The 14,983-nt window shown below is 40.0% G+C and overlaps 1 protein-coding gene across 1 annotated transcript in view; it reads right to left on the bottom strand.

Moving 5' to 3' along the window:
* The window catches only part of FAT3 (FAT atypical cadherin 3), a 643,096-nt gene that overhangs the window by 189,083 nt on the left and 439,030 nt on the right, over nucleotides 1-14,983 (bottom strand). Inside the window, 3 exon segments of the mRNA XM_042457261.1 lie at nucleotides 1,628-1,696; nucleotides 2,152-2,362; nucleotides 5,971-6,285. Coding sequence (XP_042313195.1) covers nucleotides 1,628-1,696; nucleotides 2,152-2,362; nucleotides 5,971-6,285 — 595 coding nt within the window.

The following is a 14,983-nucleotide window of genomic DNA, read 5'->3' as shown; positions in this document are numbered from 1 at the left end:
GCCCTTGGTATCTGCTAGGGTGTAGTGCCAGGACACCCCCCTCCCATGAATAACCAAATCAGTGGATGCTCAAGTCTCATTAAATGGTGCCCCTTATATAAAATGACAAGTTTGCTTCTTGGAATACACACACACACACACACACACACACACACACAAACTGGATGGTTGAATCCATGCATAAGGAATCTGTGGATACAGAGGGCTGACTGTATAAACTTCCCTGACCACTAATAGCTAAGAATAACTATCTCTAAGTGACAAAAGTATGTAAACTAAACAACAGTTTTGGTCTAATATTCTCTCTCTCTAAAGCAGGCGACAGCTCAACTTAAAATATATTTTGACTTAGCTTAAAACCATAAAAACCCTAAAATGATTCAGTTGGCCCATTTATCTAATTACTAATACAGGTATAAATGGGCTAATTGGATCGATTTAGTTTTGTTGTTTTTTTAAATAGTTTTAAGATAAGTCAAAATATATTGAAGTTGCCTTTCTGCCAAATATCAGCATGGTGACTAATAAGACATACTGTAATTCCTACAAAATTTGAAAAACATTCCCTTCCAAGGGCATTCCCTTCCTCAGAGCTACAGAATACTGAGAGGGTACTCAGCCATTTTCCAGGCATTTATTAAAAAAAAAAAAAATGGCAGAGACTCCAAACCCTCACATAAATGGATGGAAAAATCACCCCATTAACGCCTGTGTGTGAAAATGTTTTTTCTCTGTCTGTTTTCCTTCTCATCCTCTCTTTACCTGCCCTCCCTTTCTCTGCTTTTACTCAACCCCACATGTGTTTATTTACTGCTCATTTTCCTTTCCTACATTTTTAATTCTTCTGTTTTTTGCTACCCTTTTCACTGTTCCCCGTCTGTTTTCTCTCTAACCCTTATCTGTATTTGTCTTCTCTCTTTCTGAGAAAATGTACACAGGCATTTTGTGTGTTGCCACAACCCTTCAGCAACTGTTTTGTGGGTTTGCCTTTTGTATTACTTTGTCTCTGTGGGCTGCAAAAAGCTAAGACCCCTCTCCTAAGCTGTCTTCAGCACAGACCACTTCAGGCTTAAAATGACATTTTAAGGATTTTAAAAAGGATTAGCACTTTCCAGTTGGATCTAGAAACCAACTGGAAGCAAATGAAAATGTAAAATTGCAGAGATACAGTCCACATGGCTTGCAGTACTCAGGATATTCAGTACTGTATTTATATCTCAAACCAGTTACAGTTTCTGGACGTCTTTTGCAGACAACACGGCACAGAATCAACTACAGTAATCTGCAAAATGGGCTAATAATAATATTTTACAGTGTAGCGACAATATTTACAGCTTGGTAACTTCTGTGAAATGATTTGTAAAACCTACTACAAACTCTTTAAATTGCTATTTGGCAGAATAAAAACCCTGATGATTGCAAAGAAAGATTGCAATTAGGCATGAATATGCAAACTGCTGACAAACGGATGAACAAAGTCCATGTGGCGTCTCCCAGGAAGCTAGGAAAGATTCAAGTACAGTTGGCTTCAGAGAGCTCTTTTCATATATTAAGAAGAAAAAATAACAACAGAAAAGACAGCAGCTTAGAAAGTTTACTGTAGCAAATGCGTTTGCGCTGAAGGTACCTTCTGTTGAACAGTTCTGCCCACAAGCTGTCTGTAGGATATAGAACATCTCTCGAGCATGCTTGCCACCTTGAAGCAGAGCAGTCGGAAGCAGAAGAAAGTAAAGAAAAAGAAACAAACCAAGATAACAGAATGCAAAAGGGGGGGAAAGTGTGAAGAGAAAAGAGAGAGAGAAATGAGGGACAGCCAATCTAAGTTACCATCAAAATACATTTAGAAATGAGATTAGCAAACTATGGTCAGAGAATTTAAATGACAAGACAACATTAGGATTGCGAGTAAATCACATATTATGGAAGAGAAGGAAACAATCCAGCCATACAGCTTAGCTAAGGCATCATAACCAAAGCATGAAGGGAGTAGTATAGTAGTATATTAAGCTAGCCATTTTCAGTATAGCACCACAAATGCACTTTTAATTCAGGGTGAGCTAATCCCTGGTTAGTTTCCCCTTTATTAAAATCTATATAATGTTTCTTTCCATTCCCCTGAAAATGGTTTTATGGCACAGTGCCCAGGCTTACCGACTATGTCAAACCACAGTGGGATGTTAGCAGGCTGTACGGATACTACACCAACAATTTCTGTCACCCGGTCACTTTCCATGACAGTGAAATTGTAGAAAGGCTCATCGAAAGTCAGTGGGACTGGTGATGGTGGGGGTTTCTTAATCCACTCAATGTGAAGGCGTGCGGTGGAAGATTTCTGTGGCCGGCCATTGTCAACTGCTTTGATCTGTTGCACATGAAGAAGAAAATATATAGGTGGCAATTTACAACATTTTGTGTACAGGCTTTACTCATATTTTCCCCTCTTAAACACCAATTCTCAGCCTCTGCTCCTCTGGATATTTGGGATCTCAGTTCCCAGAATTCCTGTGCACTGGCTATAATAGCTTCAACCTCTGGGAGCTGGAGTCCAAACCATCTCGAGGACCAAAGGCTGAGAATCACTGTTTTTAAAAAGCTACTTCTCTACATGTTGCTTTGGAAGTACAGGTGGCCCTCCCTACTTAAGGATTCTTTATCCATGGATTCAAGAACCCACAGCTTCAAAGTATTCAAAAATATATAAATTCAAAAAGTTTATATAACAGGCATTGTATGTAATGGAACTTTAGCATTCATGGATTTTGATAGGGGAAGAATGGGTAGGTCTTGAAACCAAACCCCAGTGGATATCAAGGGCCCACTGTAGTATTTTGTTTGGAAATTACCAGGTAGTAATTTTCCTGCATGGAGTGCTAAATTCCATCCTTTGTTTTCTTCAGTTAAAACAGTTCTGGGAAATATTTGGCTGTCCAGATATTTTGTACTCCAACTCCTACAAGCCCTACCCATTGACAAATCTTGTGGGAGCTTTTGGAAGGAGAATTCTGAAACACCTAGAATACTGAAGATTCTCCATGTATGGATTAAGGGTGAAGAACTGGAAAAGACTTTAACTTGATACATTGAAGAGTGACTGTTAGTCAGAGAAAGTAAGCCTAAAATAATCTATTTAACATGTACAAGAAACTGCAAGAAGATGTCATTTGTTATTTTAGGATCCAGTGCCTTGACCATCTGTCAGGGGTGTTTTGATTTTGTATTCCTGCATGTCAGGGGGTTGGATCTAATGGCTCTTGAGTTCTCTTCCAACTCTATGATTCCATTCTATGATTCTATGAGGCACCCAGTCTACCTAGGCATTCCAGGTCAGATGGAAGTCTGGTCGGGGATTAGGTTTTCAGTTTATGCTGTATGTCGCTACATTCCCCTCAAAGTGGTTTGAGCATTTGTCTATGGCTCTGGAGATCTGGGTTCAACTCCCTGCATGGCCATGAAACCCACTGGCTGACCACACACTCTCAGCCCCAGAACATCCCACGATACATTCACCTTAGGATCACCAATAAGTCAGAAATGACTTGAAGGTACACAATCACAACCATGCGTGCATGTGCAATGTGTGTGAACACACATGTATATGTGTGCATTTGACAGCAAAATGGACATATTTGTCCATCCTTAGCAGTGGATATTATTCTATCTGCAAGGTCATAGCTGAATTCAAAAAGATATAGATTAAATAAAAGGAGGTGAGGGCCTCCTTTAGCTTTAGGTTAAGTCTTTCTGAATGCCAAATCCCAGCAGCAACCAAAACAGGAGGACTGGGGCACAGACCTGGGCTGCACTCCGTGTTGAGAGCATGTTGTTGCTCATTAAATCCAATCCAAAAGAGACAAAAGTTCACAGTGTGAACTGTGAAAAACACCCATTTAAAGTGTACCTTACCTTTACTTGGAAATCACTGCTAAAGCTTTTAGTGGGAGGGGAAGGGGGAAGTATTGATCTCCATGGCACATCAACAGACACCTGTGCCCATTCAATATTTTCTTGTTTACCATTCAGTTGGGTACCTTCCTCATCTAGCTAAATCCAGTCCACACAAAAATCCATTTTTAAAAAAGATCCCAATGATACATTCCAAGCAAACAAAAAAGATGAAACAAAACCATAGACTTCCATCTGAAGCTGAGCCTGTCAAGTGTTCTTTATACTCATTAACACCTAAAGTGTACAACGAATATATATACTACAGCCAATTGACAAAGCCATCTACTTGAATGCTCAGTTGGAAAGCAAACACCTGAACTCAAGGCTAAAATCCAGTTCTTAATTTGGCACAAATAGGTTGCTGTTATAGAAAACTCATGCCATTCTTTAGTCTCAGTGACCAATTGACTATCCAAGGTGTTGACCCCATCTCTCAAACAGGTTCAGCATTTTGGATTGCTCCTTTTTGGACTAAAATATGAGACAATTTACTACCCCACTGGTGTGGAAGCCACCAGCTGACACTGCAGTGTAAATCTGAACTGGTATAATATGCACATCGTAACGCAACCTACTCAGTTATCTAGCCACTGGATTCTGCACTAGTTCAGGTTTTTGAACTAGTTGCAAGGATAGCCCCATTTAACAGACTGTATCATAATATAATTGAATTAAAAAAGATAGCCATGTCAGTATGGAAAACCAGTATGTAAAAGGATATTGTAGCACCTTTGAAACTTAACTGAAAGAGAGAAGTTGGTAGCATTAGCTTTCATAGACTGGAGGAAGTATGGTCAAGTCTAAGAAAGCTCATGCTATCAACTTCTCTGTCTCAGTCTCAAAGGTGTCACAAGATCCCTTTGCTTAATAATATAATTGTGGTGTCTTGCTGCATGACTGGGGTTTTTTTTTTGGGGGGGGGGGTGCAAACATGCAAAGGCAGCTACCCTGCCCTAGCAAATTAAATACACATTTATTTTGAAAAGCCTTGTAGAATTTTGAATCAAGCCCAAAGCCTTTTGGGAGAGCAAGTGTGGGCTACGGGTCGAGGAGGCCATGGTTCAAATCCCCACTGAGCCAGGGAAACTTACTAGGGTGACCTTGGCCAAGTCACACTCTCTCAGCCTAACAGAAAGGCAATGGTTACCCTCCCCCCAGAACAAATCTCACTCAAGAAAACCTTGTCATAGGTTCACTGTAGGGTTTCCATTAAATTGGAAATAACCTGAAGACAACCAACAATAACTCCTGAAAGCTTTTCTAATTAGAAAGAAGCTGAAAATGGGAAGTTGTCCATGCCACTGATCTGGATTCCCATCCAATAAACCAGTGGTTCCCAAACTCTGGTCACCCAGATGTTTTGGACTTCATTCAGCTCCCACAATTCCTGACAGTTGGCCAAGCTAGCTGGGACTTCTGGGAGTTTAAGTTTAAAACAAGTTTGGGAACTACTGTAATAAACCCTTACAGTCATGGACCAAAGAAAATCTCTAGGGAAGTGGGAAAACGGTTGAGATTTGGTGGCATGCTTGTGACATCAAAGATGTCATTCCTAAGAATAGTTACAGCTGAGATCACTCAGCCCTGCTGAGACTTGTCTAGTCTCCCATTTCCAACATAGCCTCAAAGACAGATTTTTTTCTTTTTTGTAGAGGAGGGAAATTGGGATGGACAGGCAGATTTAACACATTTTTATCCTCTCTCAGTCAAATACCATTCCGTTTTAATTTTGGCATTCAACAGAAAGCCACCTACATGAATTTTGAAGTGAGTCGAGCACAACGTCTTTCTCTTACAGAGGACCCTTCCCAATGCAGCGTGACCAGATGTCCTCTTTATCAAAGACATGTCTTACATTTCAACCTTCTATCCAGGAGCAATTCCAAAATGTCCTCCATTTTGAGCATGACTAAGAAGCATGAATTTATATTTATATGAGCGCTTTTAGGCTTATTTGGTAAAAGTAAAACTTGTCCTTTAAATATGAACATGGTGCATGCACTTATTTCAGCAATAAAGGCTTACAGTTAAGATATCGTAGCTCCCTGCACTGAACTGCTTTCTAGAAGAAACCATTCCAGTCTTTGGGTCAATGAAAAATTTTCCATCGTCATTCCCATCCACAACGCTGTAAGAAATCTCCGCATTCGGGCCTTCATCTTTATCAAAAGCAAAGGCTCTATAGATGGGCTCTCCTCTCTTCTTGCGGTCCCGCTCAGGCAACTTGATCTGATAAACTTTTTCAGGGAACTGGGGCTTATTGTCGTTTTCATCAAGAACCTGAATCACCAACCAGACTGTTGATTGCTTGGGCGAGGTGCCTCCATCTGTAACTGTAACCTGAGTGAAAAGGATTACAACAAAAAATGAAAACTTTAAAATTGTGAAAGGTAAATGTGATAGAAAGGTACCAAGTTAAATAAATTGCAGCAGCCTTATTTGGAAGAAACACTAATAATAAAAGTCTTCTTGGATATAAATAGATTTTTAAAAGTTAGTGGCCTAAATCCGATTGTTAGTCCTGAATACAAGTGAGCCACTGCATCAACTTTATTTATTTATTTAGGCTGGTTATAGACTGCCAAAGAATACGTATTGAATACATATTAGGGTTAGGAAGGGGCGGTGCTTCCGCACCCCCTAACCCTAATATGTATTCAATACGTACAATATGGCGGCGGCCGTTCCACACGGCCCCTGCCATATTGACGTAACGGATGCTCTGCGTCCGCACGTGGCGCACTGGAAGTGACGCCGTGAGTGCGCCCTTTGGCACTTGCGGCGCCTCTTCCGGGGCCTGAGAAGGAGCGCGATTTCCATGCTCCTTCCTCTGAGCGTCCGGGAGCCCCGCGGTGTGGCAGCTGCGGCTCCCGGACATTGCAAGCGGCGGCGGCGGGACAGCGCTGCTTCTCGGTGGTATGTAACCCGCCTCTGTTACCCTACCTTCTCCAAACATGGGGAATTGATTTATCTAAGGCTGCATCTACACTGCAGAAATAATCTAGTTTGACACCACTTTAACTGGCATGGCTCAATGCTATAGGATCCTAGGATATGTAGTTTGTTGTGGCACCAGAGCTTTCTGATAGAGAAGGCTAAATATCACAAAAACTTTGTTTCATGCACAACATTACTGAAGGTATTGTATAAAATTACCTTCAGTCTCTCTCTCTCTCATGTATATCAAACATAAATGAATTTTGAAGTTGAAGGCTTTCATGGCCGACATCCATAGTTTTGTTGTGGTTTTTTGGGGCTATGTGGCCATGTTCTAGCAGAGTTTATTCCTGATGTTTCGCTGGCATCTTCAGAGAATGTATTCTGTGAAGATGCCATCCACAGATGCAGATGAAATGCCAGGAATAAACTCTTCTAGAACATGGCCACATAGCCCAAAAAACCCACAACAAAACTATAAATGAATGTTGTTTTCAGACCTGGGTCCCATCTCTAAGACATCTTCAAAATCTTTTTAAAATCTGAAATCCAAAACACTTCTGGTCCTGAGTATTTCATTCAGACAAGAGATACTCAAAGTGTACTGAAAAATTATCATGGTCTTTTAAAAATTCTTTATGCAACAATTTAGAGCCACTGATTTGTCATTTTAAAGGGAAAAATAAATGAGGTGGGGAAGACTTTACCAAATATACCAACACAGCAGTTAAAGAGGAAAGCCATTAATGTAAAATGAAAAGTCAATGCAGCCAGACTGATTTTGGCTTGAAACCATCAAATGTTGCTACTGTGTAAAATGGCACATTAGCAGCTTTTTGCAAAAGCACAGCCAAAGCTACTTTCATTGAAGCAAAAATCTATTTCTCCCTCACTTTTCTAATGTTATGAAAGTTAACGCTGAAATGGGGGAGGAGAATGCTGAAACATATATGGATTTTCTTCTTTTTTTCTAATGACTGACGTGACTTCTATCTCCTGAAAGCTAGCGGATCTTGCATTATTTATTTCTATGATGCCCTCACTATCAGCAATTCCATTTTAGACTTCAAGTCCATTTATTAATTTAACTCTTCCTTCTCCCTTCCAGCCTTGCCCCAATTACTTACTCACTGAACTGTACTTTATGCCAATATACATTTTCCTTGTTATGACATATGTATTTCCATGTTCCCTGTGGCCATGCAAAGCAGATTTACACTTAGTAAGCCGTCAAATTTCATGTAAAAATTGAAGGACCTTTTAGAGCTCACAAATATGCTAGAATTTCCCATGTATAATTAAAAATTGCAGTATTTTTCAGTCTGTTAATTAGCTGGTTAACATGATGATGTGGATATATACTTCTGCATACAGAGAAAATTACATAGAAAAATGTGTGCATGTATACATATATACTCTATGGCTAGAATCATGTTGCTGTCATACAAATTCATAAATCACCTTATGAGACTGTAATAATAATAATAATGATAATAATAAACATTTTCCCTTGGAACTCAGAGCAAACATACAATAAAAATACAATTAAATACATACAAAAGTGAGCACTAAATAGAATTAAACTGGGCTATTATGTAATGGCTGTATTCACTTCACACTTGCATAAGCTGAATTCTGCAAGTGCTGCACATGTAGTTGTATATTCTCTGTGGATAAATATTGGTTAGTCCTTTCAGTATACCACTTGATTCAGTCAGTATGTTCCCCTCCTTGCATAATGGGGTAATAGGTTATCACTTGGGCAGATGTGCAATCTCTTGTGAAACACTGGTATTCAGCAGAAAAATGGAGTGATACAATCATAGAATCATAGACTTGAAAGAGACCACAAGGGCCATCCAGTCCAACCCCCTGCCATTCAGGAAATCTAAATCAAAGCATCCCCGACAGATTACCACAACTTAACTATGGGTGTGCATATTTACACTAAGCAAGGACAACATAGTGTTACCCACAAAAACATAAGGCTTGGAGAGTCTATTTTTTGGTGTGTTACAGACCACCCAGAAGGGGTCGTCTTGTGCCGCTGCCGGTTGCAGCATCCGGGAACCGCAGCAGCCAAACGCTGCGAAAATCGTGCTCCTTCCTGCACCCCGGAAGAGATGCCGCAAGTGCCGAAGCGCGCCCTCGCGGCGTCATTTCTGGGGCACGATGTGCAGATACAGTGTGTCCGCTATGTCAAGATGGTGGGCGTGTGGAACACAATAGGGGGTGAAAGTGAATCAGGTCTTCTTTGATCTGTGTGCCAGAATTCATCTTTTGATTTTTGGTTTTCATACGAAATGCAGGGCGTGTGGGTGTGCTTCCTCTTGCAAGCTCCTACCACCATTGTTTCCAGCTTTCCACATGCTTGGGGTCTATGTGCCATATGCACAATACTATCTTTTCCAATGTTTAGTCATTGAATCCCCTGCAGTCCATGCTGGCCTCCAGCAATACGGTGTCTAAATATATCTGGATCATGGAGATATTGGGTTGCCATAAGTCAGGAATGACTTGAAGGCACACAAGAACAATAAAATGGCAGGGAATCTCAGTTGATTCATTTTGGTAAAAATTTACCCCAAAACACAAATGGCTTTATTTAGCTGCTGGTAAGAACTTGAGATTTTCTTTAAACAAACAAAAAATTACAAAAAATGTTAGAGAAGAAAAAAATACCCTGGCATTTTCTCCAAGTCGTAACACTGTGTATGTGAGTCTATCTATTGTATCTGGCCAATACAGAAAGATGATAATTTTGTTACAGCTTGTTCTAAAGAACTTTTCCAGCGTCATCTTGTTCATATTTGGAGCAGAAACAACTTGAGTTTTCAAAAATTGAAATGCAGGCAAAAAGCAAAATTGGCAGGTTCTCCAGTGCTACCCAGTCCAGACTCATTTCCCTAAAAACAAATTCTCTTTAGAAAGAAAACTAGGGGGCTACAGTGCATATGTGTATTGCTACGGTTCCACTTTGGCTGTCCTTGCAATATTCTATGGATTCCTGAGATTTGTAGTTTGGATGAACTAAAGATCCCTGATGAGGAATTCTAAATGCCACCCCACCCCCATAGACCAAAAATTAAAAGTATCCATAGGATGCACCCATGGCAGTTCAAACAGAACCAAAATGATGTAGTATAGAGTGAAAGGGCCCTTGATACTGGGGAGAAAAGTTCTAGTCAATCCAGGGACATAAGGCAAAATCTTTTAATGGATCAATTGCTAGTAGTGTATCAGTACACACACATATTGTAGCAATGTAACATTTGCCAATTAATCAACAGAGCAAAAAATGTTATGCTTTTTAGTGTACACAAGAACTTTTAACACATTCCTTCTTAAGAATGTGCAATCTGACAGCTCATTAATGGGAAGGAGGACTGCTTCGCATGGCAGCAAGCAATCCAAATGATTGTGTGTGTGTAAGGGCTAGAAATAACATTGCAAAATATTGAAAATGGTAAAAAAATGTGTTTCTTGGGTGTCAAGAAATCCTGATCAAAAGAACTGTGAAGTGATGAGAATTTTCACAGTTTGAGACTTATTCACACAAAATTCAGGAATTATTGGTTTTGTGGAGAAAATAGCATTTTCTGCACAAAAATAGTATTTGCAAAGGGAAACCCCTTTCTGAACATATCCTGCCAAGAAAACCATGATAGATCTGCCTTAGGATCACCATAAGTTGGAAACAACTTTAAGGCACACAACAGCAATGTCTAAGGTCCACAACACACTGTAGAAATAATCCAATTTGAGACTGCTTTAGCTGCCCTGGCTCAGATCTAGGAAATTCTTGAAACTGTAATTTGTGAGACATTTAGTTTTTGTTGTCAGAGGGCTCTGCTGCCACAACAAACTCCAGTTCCCAGAATTCCATAGCATTAAGCCATGACAGCTAAAGTGGAGTCAACTGGATTATTTCTGCAGTGTGGACACAGCCTGTGAGACCTTAAAGCCAGATAGCTCAGGAAGAATAGAACTGAGGAGTGAGAATTCCATCCAGAATTAAGGTGAATAGAATTAACTTACAAACACAGTTTTGAAACTGCAGCAGGCATGGAGTTTAGAATCTCTGTGTCCCTTTCTCAAAATAGTAACAACTTAACAACATTTTTCAAACTTCCAGAAATCCTGATTGTGGCAGTTCCTGATGCTCCAGAGGTTGTTGTGATAAGAAATGGCAACCATGGTCTACATGACAATGAGAGCAACTTTCCTACCAAGTGAAGAACATTTGTAAATATATCTATGCTACACAGTTGATACTGTTTAATTGCTGAGTACCTATCCTGTGGAATCTTAGGATTTGCAGGTCAGCGAGGCACTGTACTTTCAAGTCTCCACTACAAATCACTAATGTACTCCCCGTAACTGCTGCACTAGAGCACTCCAGAAGAGTGAATTTTAGTACCTCACCAAATTACAAAACCCATGATTCCACAGAATGGTGCCACAGCAGCTGAAGTAGTATGAAACATTGTAGATACAATCTTATACTAGGGTTTCACACCTGGAGTCTCCTTAGCAAAATCTATTTTCCTCAGGAGTCAGTGTATAGCCCAGAGTTAAATCATAGACATCTATGCTTAGCAGCCAGCTGTATGGGGTACCTCACTTGGGCAAAATGAGTTGTTACCAAGCCCTTCCATTATAAAGATGATAGATATATGTAATTATTTTTGCATAAATTTTATTAGGATACAGTGAGTGCTCCACATTCACTGGGATTGTGGCACAGGATTCCCGCAAAACTGGAAAAACCGCAAATAAAAACACTTTTTTAAACCTGAGAAACCACCTGTCTATAAATCTCAAGGTCCTCCAGAGCAACTATGGTCAACATCTTTCAGAAGCTGGCCCTAGAATCACACTGGAGGATCTACAAATGCTAAAGAAGTGTTTTCTCTAGTAATCTCTTGGTCCTCTAGCACAACTCTATGGCCAACTTCTGATCTAATCCCCAAATCATCAAATCTGACAAGGTAAAAGCTGCAAATGTTGAGGGCTAACTGTATATGATTTATCCCAGCAGTAGAAATTTTCATTTTAAAGCTGGGATTTGTATTGTTTTTCCCTAGACTAGACCCTTGGATTAAATCAACAAGAATATGTTGCAAAAAGTATTCTCACCTTTCCATTCCTAGCAATGGCACAGTGACCATTTTTTATATCCCAACCAAAGCATATAAATTTACTTTCAAAGAGGTTATTTCTTGGAGCTTTAATGGGGGCTCTTTCCATGACCTTTACATTTTCCAGGAAGTATTAAAGGCAAGCATGTTTCTCTCTGTGTGTGTAAAAATGTAAGAAAGTGCTAATAGCAAGCTGCACAAAATTTCCAAAACAGGGGAAAGAAAGAAAAAAAAAAAACCTCAGCAGTTTGGGCCTCTTTTTTTATTGAGAGGCAGAAATTTTCTTGCCATTCTCATCTCTTTTCAAATTGTCCTTATTAATCAAGAATGTGCTGAGGTGGCAGTAACATCCAAAGAAGAACAAAGTTTTAAGATTTTGAAGGAAACAGCATTGCAAAAATAAATAAATAAAAATAAAAAGTTATTTTGCACCTGCATGTCAGATATAGTCTGCAAAGAAAAGCTGAAGCAGCTATCAAAATTATTCAAGGTGCTTCATATAAAGAATAAAATCGAAATGGGTAGCATAACAGAAAAAGGAAAATATATATATTAAAAAGAAAGCCAAAAGATGCATGAAAGATACATATGTGCATAAAAAGTTTGTTCTGCCCTAAGTAAGAGCCAGCAAGGTGCAGTGGTGGCTGCAACACTGGAGACTAGGATTCAAATTCTGGCTCAGCCATGTAAACTCACTGGGTTAAAATACTTGAAGTGGAGTAATAGTGCTATAACCATGTACTTTGGATACTCCCTTAGACATATTACATTGAAATAATAATAATAAAAATCTTTATTTTATCATTGCACATGTATTATTGTAGCATCATAGAAGAGACATTATCTCTTGTGACAGTGAAAATGTCCAGGTCTAAATCTTAATGCTAGTCTCAACTAGCGTAGATCCACTGAATCAAATCAATGTAGGAAAAAGTTGACTCATCATTCAACAGTTGATTAAATAGCCTAATCTAGTTGGGACAAGACAAAAAGTGTTTCAGGCCTAATGGTTCATGTAAGGTGGTCTTCTAAATGTTTTTTAATTGTTTGTTTGTTTGATTGATTGAATTCTGATAACTTTATTCCCACCTAGGCTCCACTGAAATGAATAAGAAAATGTTGTCCCGCTTAAGCCCATCTGATTTCAATAGGAATTTAAAGTGCATTCCTAAATCAAAGGTGCATCAGCTGTGAGGGATTAAGATCTTCTGCTGGCTCTTCTCAGAGAGTACCTGGCACAAGAATCTTCCAGAAGATCTATTCTACTAACTAAAATATACTGGGGAAAGAATCAAAAGAAGAAGAAAATGAGAGGTGGGGTAAGGAAGGAGCTGACTTAAACTGGATGGGAACTAGATTAGGGGAAAAGTTAGGCCATGGCTGAGTAGTGTTAAATAATTTCCACCATCCCTAGGGTGCGACTGGCTTGGATTAAGTATAGTTTCTGTTGGCCCAGCTGGCTAAGGGTATTCTCTGATCCTCATCCCTGACATCCCGCCTTGTTCCATAATAGAATTCAAGGCACAGAGTTTCCAAGTGGTTTCCCTAGACCTGCTCAGTTTCAACAGATTGCTGCATCGTGTGCTATCGAATCATATGCTTCTTATAATGGTTTCTGTCCAACAGTTAACATTGTTGGCTGTTGCAGTAAGGCAAATTCACAAACTGATAAGACTATGAGACATCAGAGACAAGATTTATTCCTTCACAAACTCCAGCCGAGCATTCTGGATGAGGTCTGACAAACACAGGAACCTCAGCCCACTACTATACAGCTGGAAACAAAATAGCTGTGCTCTAAAGGGATTGGAATGGATGGCCCTTGTAGTCTCTTCCAACTGTACGATTCTGTGATACACCACAGGTCTATAATTCCCTGAAAGATAAATTTTAGTTTATATTTTTAATTCTGATTGCCTTGTTATTCTTATCTGATTAAGGCATTTGTTGTTCTTGTTATTGTGTGCAGTCAAGTTATTTTTGACATACGGAGACCCTAAGACAAACCCATCACAGGGTTTTCTTGGCATGTTTCTTCAGAGGAAGCTTGTCATTGCCATCCTCTGAGGCTGAGTGTGTGTGATTTGTCCAAAGTCACCTAGTGGGTTTCCATAACTGAGCCAGGATTCGATCCCTGGTCTCCAGAGTCATAGTCCAAAACTCAAACCACTGTGCCGGGCTGGCTCACATAGAAATTTTCATTTATTTTTAGTTAAATTTATAATCTGCCTTTCCTCCTGTTAGCTTAAGGATGGGTACATGACTGCTTTAATTTGGGGGTGGCCAGTGGATCTGCCCCCAGTGGATCTGCCTCCATGGGGGAAGTGAATCCCCTCCACCCAATGTATTTTACTGTTGCTCCTTCTGCAGCTGTTTCAAGTTAAAGAAGACCTCTGGTGGGACCAAATGAGGGTTAGAACAGGAACAACTCCTATTCAGCTTCGAGCAGCTAAGGAAGGAGGGTCAACAAGCCCAAGTGAGTGTACCACCCCACAATGATGATGGATCCACTGTTTGCCCATGAAACCTAGACCTGTAGGAACAAGGGATATAAATCCAAACTTGCTCCATCCTTGCACAGTAATAAATGAGGTCTGGAAACCATGCCCTATGAGGAGCAACTTAGGAAGCTGAGCATGTTTAGCTTGGAGAAGAAAAGGTCAAGCAGTGATATGATAGTAGTGTTTAAATATTTGAATGGATGTCATACTGAGGATAGAGCAAGCTCATTTTCTGCTGCCCCAAAGACGAGGACACGGGCAATGGATTCAAAGTACAGGAAAAGATACTCCATCTCAACATCAGAAAGACGTTCCTGACCGTAAGAGCTGTTTGACAGTAGAACACGCTCCCCCGGAGAGTGGCGGAGTCTGCTTCTTTGGAGGTTTTTAAACAGAAGCTGGATGGCCATCTGTCGGGGGTGCTTTGATTGTGTCTTCCCGCATGGCAGGGAGTTAGAC

Source organism: Sceloporus undulatus, chromosome 3 (assembly GCF_019175285.1).
Source record: "Sceloporus undulatus isolate JIND9_A2432 ecotype Alabama chromosome 3, SceUnd_v1.1, whole genome shotgun sequence".
NCBI lineage: Eukaryota > Metazoa > Chordata > Lepidosauria > Squamata > Phrynosomatidae > Sceloporus > Sceloporus undulatus.
Note: the sequence above shows the minus strand (reverse complement) of the source record. Positions and strands in the feature narration are given on the sequence as shown.